This window comes from Cannabis sativa, chromosome 6, assembly GCF_029168945.1.
Source record: "Cannabis sativa cultivar Pink pepper isolate KNU-18-1 chromosome 6, ASM2916894v1, whole genome shotgun sequence".
NCBI lineage: Eukaryota > Viridiplantae > Streptophyta > Magnoliopsida > Rosales > Cannabaceae > Cannabis > Cannabis sativa.
This window is the reverse complement of record NC_083606.1, coordinates 75,379,402-75,397,460: the sequence shown is the minus strand read 5'-3', so window position 1 is coordinate 75,397,460 and position 18,059 is coordinate 75,379,402. Positions and strand designations below refer to the sequence as shown.

Below are 18,059 nucleotides of genomic sequence, written 5' to 3'. Positions count from 1 at the left end.
TTCTTTCTGTTATCACTTAATAAAAAAAACACAACAACAACAACTAAGTATTATTATTGAAATAATATATATTATGGTCATAAAAACAGGGCAAAGGCACTCACCTGATAATCAAAGAGAAACAAGTTATGTCTTATATATCTATATATATATATATATATATGTAATGTGAGTGAGACCGAGAGACAGAGTGAAGTAAAAGCTGAAATGCAAATGATTGAAAGGGAAACAACTCAGCTAATAACCCAGCATTATTAAAAATAACACTAACAAATTAATTAAATAAAATTAATCTCAAGGAAGCAACCACCTGCTCCAAATCCAAAACTAGGAATTCTTCTTCTTCTTTTTTTTTTTTTTAGAAAATGATGGATCTGCAAGCAAGAAGTAACAAAATTGAAAATTATTAAACCAAATATTCTCTCCTTAAAAATAAATAAGAGCATATATGTAAACATATTATCCAGAGAAGAAATAGAGAGAACATATTATAAAGTACGTACCTTTTATAATTATAGAGATTAGAGATTGCTGAAACAAACACTACTACTACTAGATTAGACTTTTTTTTATTTTTTTTAACAGAAAGAAGAATGGCTGAAACTAAACTCAAGTGTAGTAATCAAAAGGAGAGAGAGAGAGAGAGAGAGAGAGAGAGAGAGAGAGAGAGAGAGAGAGAGAGAGAGAGAGAGAGAGAGAGAGAGAGAGAGAGAGAGAGAGAGAGAGAGAGCAAGTTAAGTAGAATGGTTGATGAAAATGAAGGAATAGAGATTAGAATGAATGTTTGATGAAAGAAGTGACTCAAGTGAAGTCAAGCAATAATCCTACTTACTATTCTTCTCTAATGAACAATTAATCTCTAAGATACAAACAAAAGACATATATATTTTATCAAAAGACAACCAAAACAAAACAAAAGAATCCATACATTGTGTGAATATACAAATACAATGATATAGATAATAGTATTATGCTTTTGGAATTTCAAGTTAAAAATGACTCATGAAACAAACACTACTAGTACTACACTAATTGCAGATTAATTAATTAATTAATTAAAACTCTCACTTCTGGCCTGGTGGGAATCTAGAGGATTAAACTATACTACTACATTTGAATCTCTCTCTGCTCCATAAACAACCAACTAAATAATAATAATAATAATATATTGTTTATTTGTATATGTGAAAAGACAATATTCTCGTACAAACAAAACAAAAAGATTAAACTTATAAATTTCATTTTGAATTAGACAGATAGACAACTCTTTAAAAAATTATACTTGTCAATAATATTCATTTTCCAATTTATTCACATTTTATATTAATGACCAAACTGAATTATTATAAAAGAGGATTTCCATCTCAAAACCAATTGGTAATGAGTGGAGTAGTCTATATTCTTATACATAGCTTAATACTTTTATATTTAATCTATGTGGGATAATGTTCTCCAATATTACCCCTCAAGATGGTGGTTATTTTTGCGCGCCAATCTTGAATCACCTTATCACAGGCCGTGCCATTTTGCTCGCTTTATTTTTATTCAGATCTTAAGTGTCTTTGCACCATATGGATCTTATTTTGTTCGGATCTCAAGCGTCTTTGCACCATCTGGATCTCATGCGGCTGGCTAACCATCTGGATAGATGTAGATCAAAAGCCCGCTAGGAATATGACTCTGATACTATATTGAGAATCATGGGATTCCATCTCAAAATTAATTGGTGATGAGTAGAGTAGTTCATGTTCATATGGATAGCTCAATATTTTTACATTTAATCCATGTGAGACAATGTTCTCCAATATAAAAGAAGCATAAATATATATTAAAGGAGAAATTTTTTATTAATTAAAACGCAAATGCTACAAAGACCAACATCCACAAAATAAAATTAAAAATTCGTTGGTCTCTCTTAGAGTGATTCCTCCTATCAAGTAATAATCTCGCTTTAAGAAAAACTCCAATCAAATTATTCACATAGCTTTCAAGAAGCTATGAGAAGTAAAGATACTGCAGCATGGCTACAGGCCAACCAAGAAGAGATGCAGCCTCTTAGGAAGAATAAAATATGAATTGTTGTGAAGAAACTAGAGTTTTATAAGCTCGTAAGATTTAAATGGCTTTTCAAGCATAAAAAAGGTTCAGAAAATGGGCCTACCAAATTCAAAGCAAACTTAGTCGCAAAGGAGTTCACTCAGAAGAAGTGACAACAAATTATGTGGGAACTCTTTTATTACATTAATATGTATGATCAATAAAAGAAGATTCAAGGAATGAGCCTACCATATTCAAAGCAAGGTTAGTTATAAAGGGGTTCACTCGGAAGGAGTGACAACAAATTGTGTAGCAACTCTTTTATTACACTAATATGTGTACTCAATAAAAGAGTTACAAGTGACAACAAATTGTAACTCCTTTCCAAGTTACAACATGTAGGTTATAAAAGTGTACGTAAACCATAGGTTACACATTTATTTACCATACACTTAATATATATTTATTATATTTTAATTTATACTCATTATATTATTAAATAATATAACACAAGTAATTTTTTGTTGCGACTAAAAGTCACATTTAGTTACAAAAAATTTATGTTGTAACTAAAATGTTATCACTAAAAGTAATTATTTTTTGTAGTGGTGTGTGTATATATGAGTTGATAATAATTTTAGTCTCTGATTTATACTTTTTGGTTGACTTTGTGGTCAGGTACGAGCTACTCGTCAAATTAATAAGAAGTTTTTATACCATATATTGAAATTTTTAATTTTTTTTTACTTTTTTACTATAGGGTGAATTTTTTTTCACAAATACTGTGTAAGTTTTATGATGTAACTGTGTCAAGTTTTCACAGTTGTTCCACGTTTATTTTTTAGTTGTTCCACTGTTATTTTAATTGTTTTGTTTTGTTGTTTTACAATACGTTGTTTTATAAAAAGACAGTATGTTTGTAAAAAAAATTCTATCGAATAGTAAAATTGTAAATTTTTACTAAAAATTTAATATTTTTGTAAAAACCCCAATTAATAATGTTGCAATTTGGTCAATTTATTTTGCTAAAATAATTCTTGTTTCTTGCAGTATTAAATTAATGGAAAAGTACCACATAAATTATAACATGTTTGTTAATTATTGTAAGGAAGCCAGATTAATTGTTTGTTTTGATCAATCAACTGCCATTTCTTGGACTTCCTTCAACCAAACATATATACATCTTATTATTACTTTAATTTAATTAGTAAAAAATGACCCATATATTGGGTCAACAAATTTGAGTCTTTTTTAAATAATTAATACTGATAATCTGATTAGTGGAATAAAATATGGTAACAATTATATTAGACTATAACATTATATAATCACACTACCAACAAAATAGTTGGTATTTTCAAACTATACCCTTTGATCTTTCTCACTTGAAAATTCAGACATTAATTAATCCGTCCAATAAGACATGGGATTTATTTAATTAACATTAATCTAATCTAATTTTTTGTTTTCTGTAGTTTGTGTCTATATATATTCTCTCATTTTTCTATACAAAACAATATATTAATTTCTAGTTGGTTGACATTTTCTTTTTATTTCTGTTCCCCTTTTATTGTGGTTCCACTTCCATTATATTGCCTTTGAGTTTAATTTCAGTCATAAAATCTTCTTTGATTTTCTTCACCAAAATCAAGTTCTGCTCTTTCTTTTATGTTTTTTTTTTTATCTCTAAACCAAAATCAATCCAACTTTAAGTGTACTCTTGTTCTCTCTCTCTCTCTCTCTCTCTCAAAAAAAAAAAAAAAAACCTTTCTATAAACCAAACAAAAGATTAGAAAAAAAAAGTCTAGTTCTGTAGCTGTGGTTTTTGCTTGATCTTGGTTTCTGAGCAAGCACCAATATCTGTTATATGCCAGGTACTTTATATGTTACTTATATACATGGTTTTATATATTTTGAATTTTTAAATATATACATTCAAGTAATAATTAGAACAATTTATGCACATGTACGATCTTTTTTTATATATTTATATATGTTGTATTATAAGATTCTCATCTGTACAAGTATAATCCGTACAAATTTTTTAATATTTTTACGTTTCTTTGAATTTTATTTATATAAAATACAGTGTTTTGATATATTTTTATGTTTTTTTTGTTAGTTTGTTGTTAATTTTTTAATATTTGTATATTGTTTTTTTTATGTTGTTTTGTTGTTACTTTTATGTGGTTTTTTTGTGTTTTTATAAAATACTTTGAAAAGGTTAAAAAAAAAAAAACTTTAAACTTAAAAGTATAAAAATTAGTGCTTTATTATCCTAAATTTAAATATATCTTCATTATAGAGGAATGCTCTTAATTTTTTTATAAGATAGAAAAAAAAAATGTTAAAACAATATGAAAAAAAATGTGAAAATAAAAGAATCATATTTTAGTAAAGGTTAAAAGAAATTAATTAAGATATTTTTTTTATAAAATGGGATTAATTAAAAAGAAAATAAAATGAAATAGTTTGAGTGCATGTGAATAGTAAGAAAATGTAAATAAGAAAAGTATATATATGTATAATAATAAGTGTTTGTATTTTGTAAAAAACTAAATAAAATTTGTCAGAGTGAAAAAGTATTTGAAAAATAAGATATAACAATGTAAATTTATTATATATATTGTTATATATAAAAGAGAGAGAAGAGAAAGAAAAAAAAGAAGTCAATCAAAAAAATACAAACAGATATAAAAAAGAAAAAAAATTAAAGAAGTTTTAACAAATAAAAAATAAGTAAAAAAAAGTATAAATGTAAAAATTCTTTTGTCAAATTATAAATGTAAATTTTGAAGAAAAATTACTGAATATGGTGTAAATATCCCAATTTTTTTCACGATCACAAACATTTTACTTGTACATTTTTTAAGAGACTCTTCATGATCTCTCTCCCTAACAGACTAACAGTCCTATATATATAGTATATATTCTTGAAATTCCATTTTTATAATTACCAATTTATTTATTCAAATTAAAAAATAACAATAATTTGTTGTTGTTGTTGTTGTTATATTGAATCAGTTGAGTAGTAGAAAGAAAGGCAATTGGTAGCATGGACTTCATTATTTCAATTGCAACCAAAATAGTTGAGTATGCAGTGGCACCAGCGGGTCGACAGTTGGGCTATCTATTTCACTACACAGCCAACGTAAGTGAACTCAGGAATCAATTGGAAGATTTGAACAATGCCACACAAAGAATGGAACGCCGTGTCAATGAAGCATTAAATAATTGTCATGAAATCGAAGTTGATGTTCAAACATGGCTGAACAATGCTGGAAAAGTCTCTGTAGAGGCCATCACATTTCTTAACCCCGAAAGCCATGCACAGGCCTTGTGCTCTTGTGGATCGCCTCATCATTTGGTGATGCGACACCAACTGAGTAGGAAAGCAAAGAAGATGTCAAACAATGTACGTGTAGTTGTCTCCAAGAAAAACGAATTTGATTCTGTTCCAATTTCGTATCCTCGTCAGCCAGAAGGATCCTCTACAACACCAGCGAAAGGGTACCAGACTTTTGATTCAAGGAGTAGAATTATGAAGAAGATAATGGCAGCTGTGGGAGATGGTAATAGGAGGAGGATAGGGTTGCATGGAATGGGTGGGGTTGGCAAAACTATGCTTGCGGATGAAATTGGTAGACGAGCTCAAGAAGAGAAGCTGTTTAGTAAGGTGGTTAAAATCACTATTTCTCAAACACCTAATACAAAAGAGATTCAACAACAAATTGCTGAAATGCTAGATATAACAAGTTTCAACCAAATAGAAAGCACAAGCAAGAGAGCAGAGCTACTTCGAATGCGGTTGAAGCAAGAGGAAAACAAGATTTTATTAATCCTCGACGATATTTGGAAGGAACTTGATCTGGAAGCTATTGGAATCGACCATCAAGAGTCTAGGATGCTGCTTACCTCTAGATATCTACATGTTTTACGCAACTTCATGGATGTTGATGAGAGTAATGTGTTCTTAATTGAAGCTTTGGAGTCGAGCGAAGGCATAAGTTTGTTTAAGAGAATCATTGGAGAGACTAAAGTTGAAAAGAGTGGAGATTACAAGGCTCTAGCACTTGAGATTGTTGATGAATGTGCAGGACTGCCAATTGCCATTGCGACAGTGGCACATGCTTTGAAATGCAATAATATGGATAACTTGTTCATATGGAAGGATGCGTTGCAACGACTAAAGAATTCCAACTTTAGGGGAATTGAGGGAATGCATGACAAAGTGTACTTGAGTATTCGATTGAGTTATGATTTTCTTGGAAGACATGAGGAGGAGGCCAAGTCATTGCTATTGCTTTGTGCTTTACATAAAGAAGATCAACAAATAGACGTGGAAGACTTGATTCGATACAGCATTGGCTGGAACTTGCTTCAAGGAGTGAGAACAGTGAGTGAAGCAAGAAACAGGGTGAATTCGTTGGTTGTTAAATTGAAATCTCATTGTCTTTTGTTGGATGAAACTGAGACTGATAAAGTGAAGATGCACGATGTCATTCGAGATGTTTGCATAGCGATTGCAAAGGAAGATGATGATGATGATCATGGGCATAGGATGTTCATGAATAGCATTACTAGTGCTGCTACCTATGAAGAATTAGTTGTTCATCAAAGGCATAAAGCATCTAAAGCAATCTCCTTTGTTGATTTTGATGATTTTGATAATCTTCCTCAGATATTGGAATGTCCTGGGTTAGAATTACTTCTTCTATCTAGAACTCGCCTTTGTTTGGAATCAATTCCAAATGACTTCTTTGAACAAACTGGGCAACTTAAATCGTTGGGTATGAATGGTGCACGCCTAAGATCATTACCTTTGTCTTTTCGTTTGCTTCAAAATCTCCAAACATTATGTCTGTGTGGTTCTTTTATAGAAGACATAGCGGTGATTGGTGAGTTAAAGAATTTAAAAGTTCTTGATGTGTCCTGGTCTTTTTTCATTAAGCGACTGCCAAAAGAAATAGGAGCATTGCAGCGTTTGCAAGTGCTAGATCTACGAGTATGTAGAAATTTAAAAGTGATCGAGGCGAATGTCATTTCAAATTTGACACAAATGGAAGAACTCTATCTTCCTACTACATTTGAGAGATGGGATAAAATTGAAGAAGACGGAACAAGAAATGCCAGTCTTATCGAGATAAAGAGTTTGCAACGACTAACAGCTTTATGTTTGTATGTTCCAAGTGATCAACATGTCTTGCCAGAGGGTTTGTTTGATGAAAAATTGGAAAGATACCAAATATCTATTAGAGGCGATAGATATTTGGATGATAAAATTTCATCAAGCAGGTGCTTGCACTTATGTCTCTCTCAATTGGATCAAGTATATGCACGTGAACTTGTAGCGTTTATGACAAGGTCTGAATATTTATCACTAGAGGGATATTTTGATGTTGCTCCATGTTTGGTTAAAGAAGGTTTTCCTAGATTAAAGGAATTGACTTTTGAGGCAAATGAAGGCGCCAAATATATCATTAATCCGACAGACATGATGATTCATGATCAAGAAGCCTTTCCATGTTTGGAGGAATTAACACTTCGACATTTAGAAAGCTTGGAAAGCATTGTAAGTAATATTAATGTACTCCCAAGAGGGTCTTTCTTCAATCAATTGAGAAAGGTGGATGTGTACCGTTGTGGTAGATTAAAGAATTTGTTCCCTTTGTCAATTGCCAAACTTCTTCATGAGATTTCAGTACAAGAATGTGAGATGATAGAAGAGATCATAGTCAGAGAAGATGGTGATGATGATCATGAAGTAGTTGTTGCCCATAATAACTCTTCTTTGCAATTACGCTCTTTGCGTTTAAATTATTTGCTAAACTTGGTCCAATTCTACTGCTCTCCACTAATAGAAGATTATTCTATGCCTTTATTCAGTGAAACGGTACAAAACTCTTCCTATATGAATACATACAAATTGAAAAGAAAAAAAAGTTATCTTATATGAAATTCCTTATTAATTTGCAGGTTTCTTTTCCTAAGTTGGAAGACTTGACCATCCATTACTTCACTAAAAAAATGTTATGGCCAGATCAAGTTGTGGAATCATCATCAAGTTCTTATTACATGCAAAACTTAACAAGGTTAAATGTGAGTAATTGCAATAATTTAAAGTATCTATTCTCTTTCTCTATTGCTCAAAAGTTTGTAAACTTAAAGAGTATACAAGTCAAAGATTGTAAGGCAATGGAAGACATAATAAGAGTAGTAGATCAACTTGGAGAAGAAGATGATCAGTTGCAAAGGGATTATATTATTTTGTTCCCTAAATTAGAATGTGTTAAGCTTGATGAGCTTTCATCCCTCCAAAGGATTTATGGAACTGCATGTACTGATTTATCAGAGCTTGTTGTTAGCTCTTCAACACAAACTTTCTTCAAAAAAAAGGTAATTAATTAATTTCTTAAATGTGATTATGTTTCTTATAGGTTGTCCCATATGTTTATTGAACAATAGAGCATTGCAATTTGAAATCATGAGGTATAAGATATTGCCTTACAAATGATTATTAACGATTTAATATTTAATTCTACCAATAGTAACAATACTTTGGATGGGTTTAGACTGCATTTTTATTATTCTTAAATTGAAGTGAGTACAAGTAATTAATGCTTTAATGTTTTATTTTCAGATTGCATTAATGCCCAACTTAAAAGAGTTTAATGTTAGGTACTGTCACAATTTGGAGTCTCTGTTACCATCTGCCATAGCTCGAAGACTTGTACAACTTGAGAGATTAAGTGTAACAAGATGTGGGAACATAAAAGTGGTAATTGTAAGCAATAGTAGTGATGATAAGGAATATCTATCATTTGAGAAACTTGAATCCCTTGAACTTGATAGGCTTCCAAACCTTTTAAGCTTCTGTGAAGGAGATTATTGCATTGAATGTCCCTTATTGTCTAAGCTGGTTATAGATGATTGTCCTAAAATGAAGGAGTTTATGAAGATGGTGTCCACTCCTAATAAACAAATAAGTCACTTCAAACACAATAATAAGGTACACTAGTATATATATTTATAAAATTTTAGTTTCATTTAAAAGTAATTTCTTGCACATTTAAAATAAAAAGATACCAAGAAGCAGTCCTTATTTATTTTTATTTTAATTGTCACTACAAAATTAGTTTCTTTACTGATAATCTTTTATTTATAAAATATGACTAAATGTGACTTTAAGTCAGGATAAAAAATTACTTGTAGCTAAAATATAGTATTTGAATATAAGTTGTTGCTAATTTAGTTTTAGTTACAACAAGTATTATGACTAAAAATATATTTTTAATTACAATAAATTGTAATTTTTGTGCCTAATACTTTTAGTTACGAAACTTTTAGTCACAATATAAGAATGATGATTTGTAATTAGGCATAAATTTTATTGTGACTAAAAGAAAGAGTTTTTGCAGTGTGTTTTGTAAAATTAAATTAATTATTAATTAGATGTTCAATGCACTTGTAATATTGTTTTCCTTTTTGTAGGTGATTTTTCCTATGCTAAAGAATTTACAAACAGCCTGGAGTGAAGGAATTAAGGAGATATTTGAGATGAGTAGTAACTCAATAATATTATTTCCCAACCTTTCCAATGTTTCATTTAAATCTTATGGTGACGAACCAATTGGTGTACCGAATCTGAACTCATTCCTTCACAAGTATCACAAAATTCGTACACTTTCATTGTATGGCTCCTTTGTCAATTTAAGTAGCACTCGTGGTAGTGGTAATGGTAATAGTAATAGTAATAGTGACGATGAATCGATGGATAACATTACTGCTACTCATCTTACATCTATAGCTTCTTCATTGGAGACACTGTATGTTATTGGTGCTGAGAAGCTTGATTATGTGTTTGGGATAGAACCATCACATGCACATAATAAGTCCATTGTCTTATTTCCAAATTTAGATTACGTGTGTGTTCAAGATTGTAACAGATTACTGAGCCTTGCACCCTCCAATATGTCTTTTCACAACTTGGGAAATCTCGAAATTAAAAAATGTCATGGACTGAGGTATTTATTCTCTTCCTCAACAGCAACCACTCTTCTTCAACTGAGAGAAATGAGAATAGATAATTGCAAAGAGTTGAGGGACATTATTATTACTATTAATACTACTCAGTCGGAAAATAGTAGTGGTAATCACCATCACTACTCCATACTAGTTTTCGAGAATTTGAACCAACTATTTCTAACTGAATTACCCAATCTCGAAAGCTTCTACTCAGGAAATAAAGTTATGAGCTTCCCAAGTTTGAAACGATTATACATACGAAATTGTCCTAAGATAAGGAGATTTTCAGGTGGGATTATAAAAACTTCTTCATCATTATTGAAGACAATCGAGGTTGATGGTAAAGAAGAAATTCTGGAACCACATGTTAATACAACTTGGGAAAATCTTTTCGGGGAACATAATACTAACAATAATGATTCCTGATTCCGATTCAAGATTACCACATGAATTCACTCATCGAAAGGTACCTTCCTTCATTTTTACTTTTTCGTTGTTCTTCATCTTTTAATATTATATTAATTAATATGATAAAGTCTTTATGTAAAATTTGCCAAAATGAGAATGTGAAATACTAAAATTTGTAAAATAACTCATCTAATTTGTAGTCGTTTAGCCATATATTTCATCATATTTTTGTTTGTTGATTGAACATCATGTCTTCTTTGTTGGTTCTGTGGTAAAGGATTTGTGGAGTGCATGCAGATGCAGGGGACTCCTCTTCTCTTCTATTCTACTATACTAGAGAGAGAGAGACACACACACACACAGGTAAAAACCTCACCAAATTTAGTTTAATATCATCATGATGATGTACACAAACTCTTCTAACTATTATCCCAAGCAAATTCACAAAATAAACTAAATCTCTCTAATGTAAGAAATAAGGAGTAAATGTTCGTTTAGAATTAATACACTTGCATTTAACATTTGTTTATTTGTTTGTTAATTAAAATTAAAAGTTAAATGGTTTCTGTTATTTATTTATTCGCAGAGGATTTGTGGAGAAGAAATAATTAATTAATTAGTCATGCAAAAATAAATTGAAAGCATTATTATCAAAGGATCGATCAATTGATGGAGGAATGCATGGAGATGAGATTTGAAAACATTTAATTAATTGTGTTATCTTGTTTGATATGTAACAATACTTATACACCTCTCTCACTCTTTCTTTCTTCCTTTCTATATCAAACAAAAAAGTTCTGTTAAAGCCTTTTCCTTAGATCTTGTTTTAACATTTCTACTTAATTTTCTACGACTCTTCTAAATCATCATCTTAATTTACTCTTTATATGATAATATACATTATTAATTAATTTGTAATGACTAGTTTTTTTTAATCTATTTACTCTTGATATTTATATTTGACATATATGAAATATATCATCAATAGGTTTTTATTTGTCATATTTATTTATTTGTTATTTAATTTTTAATCTAAAAATTATATTATATGAAATAATATAACAATTAAACATTAGCTTTCTTATAGTATAGGAATACAAGTATATATATAGTAGTGAGTACTCTTGTAATATTTTCTAATAGTTTGGAAATTGAGCAAATATATAAATTATGCCAAAGAAAGCCCATTGCAAAAAGAGAGCTGGGGGCAAAAACACACAATAAAATTAAATACTGACAAAATAGTATGTAGTATAAGTACTCAAAGTTTAAAATTTGTAATCGGCATAATTCTAATTTTTATTTTTAGCGGCATAAATACTCAATATTCTGTAATTTTCTTCTAATTTTGTCAATACAAACTTCATTTGAATTTATTAAAGAGAAATGCAAGTAAATGACCTTATTTTTAACTTTATAGATAGTTAATGTCCATTTTTTAAAATAATAAAGCAAATGTCATTTTTTACTTTTTAATACCTAAAATACCCTTCATTATATAAAATGTATTATATGTTTTATTCCTTTAATAGAAATTATAAAAAACAATAGATCAAAACCTCTCTACTAAATTTTTATCAACTATTTTTTCATTATATAAAAGGTGTTATATGTTTTATTCTTTTAGATTTTGTTGTTGTTGTAGCTGTCTAATATGTTATGGGAAATTTGAGTTTCTATGCATTTTTTATACCTAAATTAATTATCTAAACTAATACTTATAACTCTTTAAAAAATAGGACTACTTTTACCTAAACCCCAAAATACCCCCCTCATTATTCTCAACCATTTCTCTCTCTTCCTCCTTTCTCTCTCAAATCAAACCCACCAAAACACACTGCCGATCCACCTCCCTTCCACCCAAAACCAACCATCGCAGAACGGCGAATGCCACCTCCGACCGAGACGCCGACGGAGAGCCAACCGAACCCACACCTCCACCACCTCCGACCCTCTCTGAAATCTGAAGAAAAAAAAAAAAATTCTGAAACTTTTTTTTTTTTTTTTCCTGCGATTTGAGAGAGGGAAGAAGACAAAGGTCCGATGGTCGGACCTTGGGGGTCCGATGGTCGGACCCATCGGACCCCAAGGTCCGACCATCGGACCTTTGATTTTTTTTTTTTTTTTTTTTTTTTTTCGCGATTTTGGAGAGAGAGGAAGAAAGGGTCCGATGGTCGGGTCCGATGGGTCCGATGGGTCCGATGGTCGGGTCCGATGGGTCCGATGGTCGGCTTTAATTTTTTTTTTTTTTTTTTTTTTTCCCGCGATTTGAGAGAGAGGGGAAGAGAGAGGTCCGATGGTCGGACCTTGGGGTCCGATGGGTCCGATTGGTCGGACCCCATCGGACCCCATGGTCCGACCATCGGACCTGGGGTGTGGGATTATTGGGACCGGCTAGATAGAGAGAGAAAGAGAGATAATTTTAGTTTGGGGGTATTTTTGGGGTTTTGAAAAAAAAGGTATAGTTTTTTTAGGGTTTTAATTATTGGTTTATAAATCAAATTTTTTGATTTTCTAAGCATAGAAAATCAAATTTCCCTATGTTATTTAAGCATATAATTAGTTTTTTTTATTAATATATCGTATGATATACAAACAATATACCTTAAACCAATATACATGTATCACAAACTTAAACTAATATACTATTAAATGAATTGTTTTCCACAATATACAGTAGCATACAAAAACTTATACCACAATCATAAGAAGATATACCATAGTCAAAAATTAATATACCATCAGCATAGTGAAAAAAAAAAATATTATACAAAAGACTTAATTTAATATTTCACAATTTTTTTTTCTTGTTCTTTCCTTCATTAGAATATAAAATCAATATCCCTCAGTCAAATATAACTATACCTCATACTTAAATTAATATTTAATAGTTTTTTTTTCCTTTCTATCCTTCACGATATACATATCACATACAACTGATATACCTTAGACCAATATAAATATACCATAAACTTAAACTAATATACTATTAAATAATTTTTTTTTCACGATATACAATAGCATATAAAAACTATATTTTGCAATCATAAGCATAAATACTATAGTGAAAAATTAATATATCACCAGTATAGTGGAAAAAAAAATATATATGTATACCAAAAATTTAATTTAATATTCCACATGTTTTTTTTTTCTTTTTCTTTCCTTCATGATATACTAATGAACATAAATACAATATTTTCTAGTGAAATATAACTATACATCAAACTTAAACTAATATTCCACATTTTTTAATTTTCGTCTTTCACTCATTATATACCATAGCACATTAAAATAATATACTACAATCTTAAACTAATATACTACATTTCAGTTATTTCAAAAAAAATATATATATAATACCTTTCAGTTTTTTTAATATATTATTGCACATAAAAATGATATACTATTGTGCAAAATAACTATACCAAACACTTAATTATTCAAGGTTATAATTGTAATTTCATTATCAAATTTTTAACAGAATGGACATTGTGTTAATTTTTTTAAAAAATGGACATTTATTAACTTAATTGTTAGATTTAAGGCCATTTTGCATCTTGGCCTTTTAATACATTTAAAAGTAACTGATACTACATGTTTCTGTTTAGACTCAATGATTTAGAATCTGGGCCTTATATATGTGCCCTGTTTAAGACAATAACAGAGTATGTAATGATCAAATTAAAGAAAAAATATAATTTTAAAAATATTAAGTATTTATGCCGCTAAAAATAAATATTAAATTTATACTATTTATAAATTTGAAACTTTAAGTAATTATTATGCTATTTGAATGAAACAAAATTAATAATACTGACTTTTAGTGACCTTATATAGCTATCTTATCATTACATGATAGTATATATAATGTCATCATATTTATTTGAACTTAGTGCCAAACTTGAAAACTAGTAATAATTGAATTAATCAGAAGTTGGTAAGGGCTCCTCCTTAGTAACGTAGTCTATGTTGGTGGTGTTGATCCCCTTGTAGATCCCATCATGCAGTCTTTTAATCTCGGGATTGCGTTTATTGTGGTAATAATCGCGACGAGTATAAGAGAAGGGAACTTCACATATTCCGTGCGTGGCTACAAGGGTCACTGTTTTTCTAGTCCTTGGAGCCACTTTAACAGCGTTCATAGTTTCAGTTACAGTTTCAGTTAAGTCGGTGGTTCCCCATTGAACTGTCCCTGTAAGCTCAGCCGAAAACTCGATCTGCCCACCTAAGTATGCAGGTATCACGTCAAGTTTAAGGGTTGCTTTGGCACCTAACTTGAGGGAAACACTTCCCCCAAGAGTTTTAGATTTTGATTTCTTGTGAGAAAACTTAAGGGTCACAGTGTCTTCTGTTGTGTAACTAGTGTTGCGAGATGTCACACTGTCTTTCTCAATGACATTATACACCTTTCCTACCTCTGTGTGGTATTCTACGTCGTATATGTTCCTTTCAATCAAGGTCTCAACCACCTCCAACTTCACCTGATTTGGCATGCCAGTCTCTGCGGCATTAAGGCAATCTGTTACGCCATCTAGAGTGATTCCCTTGAGAAAACGATCATTCACCACACTGCGCAGTGCCACCACATTATCACCGAGTTTGACAGGCCAGAATATAGTGTTTTGGAAGTCAGAACTCTTATCATCCTCAGTCTTGTCAGAGTCAGCCCAGATCCAATTAGGGCTACGCCTCCAGAATTTTCCAGTGGAGAGATTTTTTATACGGACAAAACCATCACCAACAGTGTAGATCACATTGGCTACAGTTGTGTCGCCCTCATCGGTGCCATCGAGGAACTGCAGGTACGGGTGGTTTTTGAAGGATCTGCAGCTGAGAAACTTGTTTTGGGTACCGTGCTGCTTGAATGCGACTTGTTCAGGAAATATAACGATGGACTCAAAATCCATGATTTTGAAAACATCGTCATAGTACTTATTAGTGGAGGGGGAGGTGTAGGCGACGTATAGGCTTTCCTCGAGTGGCTCAGGCATCCTATGGTAACTAACGTACTTGTTAGTCGCGACGTGTAGAAGACGGTATAAATCTGGTTGACCCTCCAATTCAGCATCGGTAGCTCTGATAGGTTTGAAGAGTGTAGATGTATTCACAGATTTTTCATCATCTATGGGAATGTCAGCCTTGGCATGAATAAACCAGCCAGTTGTCGACCCCATGACGAGATACTTGTTGGTGTGGCAACACCGCAAGTGCACAAATTCCTTATTTCGAGCTGTCACCACTTGAAATTTTATCAAAGGACTGCTAATGTGCTCTCCTCCAAATTTCACATGCATTTTAAATAGTTTTCGTTTCTCATCCTCAAATTCCTCCTTAGTTAAACATCTCAAGTATTTTCCATTGTCCATGGATTTGATAATCACAATATTGGGCAATGCCACTACCTCCATTCTCAATAGAATATAAATAATTATACTACTATATATACTTAAGGAATTATATATAATGGATGTGTTTGGAATGAATATATGAATACTACAAACACAGAAATAAGTACGTATATATAGAGCAACACATTCCTACAATACATACATATTAATCAATTCTATAAATCATATCATGTGTAGTACCAGTACGTGAAGCCCATTATAAGTATGAACATTAATAAATTAACACGTTTTTGCTTATAATAAATATTATATTATAGATAAGACTTCTCATTTTTTGTAGTATTATTATTTCGTGTGGTATACGAGTTTTGGGCTTCAACAATAAACAACTCTCCCACCTCACAACTCACAACTCACAACTCATGATCAAGATCATATATAAAAGCATTTGATTGATTTGATGTTGATCTTATAATATCAGATCGATCGAGACATCAAATAAATAAATGTGCAGTAGTGCCAGGATAATGAATCATTAATAATTCTTACTTTGTCAGTTTCATCAAAAGAAACCAGTTTTATTTCCTGGAAAAAATTACATTCTGTATCTATTTTAATTTATTTGTTTTAATTTTTATCTCTTAGTTTTTATATTTTGGGTACATAGCGGTAAAACCCTTAAAAATTTCATTTTGGTTTCACTTAACCCCAAAACTCAAATTTGAGCGGTAAAACCACAATACTCCTATTCTATTAGCAATTAATTAACCCTTCTGTCCAAATTTAGCTGTTAATTGTCAGGTTGGATTGTTCACGTGGAGACAATATACACATGTCACAATTTTATTGGTCCACGTAAATAATTATTTAAAAAATTAAAAAATTAATTATTTTAAAAATAAAAATTAAAAAAAATTAAAAAAATTCTTTTTCTTTTTTCTTTTTTTCCTTTCTTTCTTTTTCTTTTTCTTTTTTTTTTCTTTTTTTCCTTTCTTTCTTTTTCTTTTTCTTTTTTTTTTTCCTTTCTTTTTCTTTTTCTTTGTCACGATGAACCCTAAACCTAAATCCTTCCCAACCACCACCCACAGAACCCTAAACCTAATTCCAGCCACCACCCACCACCATTCCCTTCCTTACCAGCCATCGCCATCGCCACCATCTTCCTTCCTTCCTTCCTTCCTTCATACTGTTACCAACCACCACCACCATCTTCTTTTTCTTCATCTTCTTCAAATCTGCTACCACCACAACCATCCAAATCACAAAAAACAAAAAAACAACAAAACCAAGCTCAAACCAATTTAAACAAATCCAAATCCAACAAATAAACAAACACACATATATATACGAAACCTTAACCCCAAAATTAATATTTGAAAACCCTAAATTTATTTCCCCACAACTATTTAAAAACCCTAAATATAAAGAGAAATAGAAGAGATCGGGAAAGAGAGAGGAGATCGATCCGAGCTGGCTTGGTGGTCCCCGACGTCCTCCTCCACAACCACGTCGAAGCTACATCTTTGTTCGCCAGCTTTAATGGCGGATCTGAGATGGAGGAGATGGTGGGTGGTGGCTTTAATGGCTTCGAAGTCGGCGGAGGAGGACGAGGCCGGAGGAGGTTGCGGTTCAGAGGTGGTTAGTTGTGGAGGATTGGGGACAGAAGAAGAAGAAAGAGAAAGGGATAGTGCGAGAGATAGAGAGAGGAGATTGAGAGATGTTTCAGAGAAAGAAAAAGAAAGAAAAGAAAAAAAAAAAGAAAAAGAAAAAAAAAGGAAAAAAACAAAGAAAAAAAAAAGAAGAAAATTATTTTATTTTTAATTTTTTTTAATTTTTTTAAAATAATTATTTACGTGGACCAATAAAATTGTGCCACGTGTATATTGTGTCCACGTGGACAATCCAACCTGGCAGTTAACAGCTAAATTTGGACAGAATGGTTAAATTGCTAACAGAATAGGAGTATTAGGGGTTTTACCGCCCAAATTTGGTTTTTGGGGGTTAAGTGAAACCAAAATAAAACTTTTAGGGATTTTGCCCCCATTTACCCATATATTTTTTAAGATATACCCATTTTTATATATGATATCTCCATTAGACCCCTTAAGTTAATGTAAATTATATGCTAGACTTAAGTAAAGAGTAAGGTATATTGGACAACCCACTCATAAAAATAGGTATATTATAATAAAATATAATATAAGGGTATTTTTGATTAATGGATATAATTAAAAAAGG

General features: G+C 31.1%; 2 protein-coding genes across 2 annotated transcripts; one reads left to right on the top strand and one right to left on the bottom strand.

Moving 5' to 3' along the window:
- Positions 1-3,639: 3,639 nt before the first annotated feature.
- Positions 3,640-10,830, top strand: LOC133038956 (disease resistance protein At4g27190-like). The gene is made up of 5 exons (XM_061117675.1): positions 3,640-3,911; positions 5,062-7,930; positions 8,014-8,433; positions 8,678-9,046; positions 9,529-10,830. Exons 2-5 carry the CDS (start codon positions 5,093-5,095, stop codon positions 10,486-10,488), a joined length of 4,587 nt encoding a protein of 1,528 aa, XP_060973658.1. The 5' UTR covers positions 3,640-3,911; positions 5,062-5,092; the 3' UTR covers positions 10,489-10,830.
- Positions 10,831-14,396: 3,566 nt separating this feature from the next.
- On the bottom strand, positions 14,397-15,881 carry LOC115695614 (uncharacterized). Its single transcript, XM_030622670.2, has one exon. The coding sequence runs from the start codon at positions 15,879-15,881 to the stop codon at positions 14,397-14,399; it is 1,485 nt and encodes a 494-aa protein (XP_030478530.1).
- Positions 15,882-18,059: the final 2,178 nt, after the last annotated feature.

Coding starts and splice junctions, on each gene's coding strand:
- LOC133038956 (XM_061117675.1), top strand. CDS start 5,093: ATGGACTTCATTATTTCAATTGCAACCAAAATAGTTGAGTATGCAGTG. Junction 8,434..8,677: donor AAACTTTCTTCAAAAAAAAG/GTAATTAATTAA, acceptor TTTTATTTTCAG/ATTGCATTAATGCCCAACTT. Junction 9,047..9,528: donor ACTTCAAACACAATAATAAG/GTACACTAGTAT, acceptor TCCTTTTTGTAG/GTGATTTTTCCTATGCTAAA.
- LOC115695614 (XM_030622670.2), bottom strand. CDS start 15,881: ATGGAGGTAGTGGCATTGCCCAATATTGTGATTATCAAATCCATGGAC.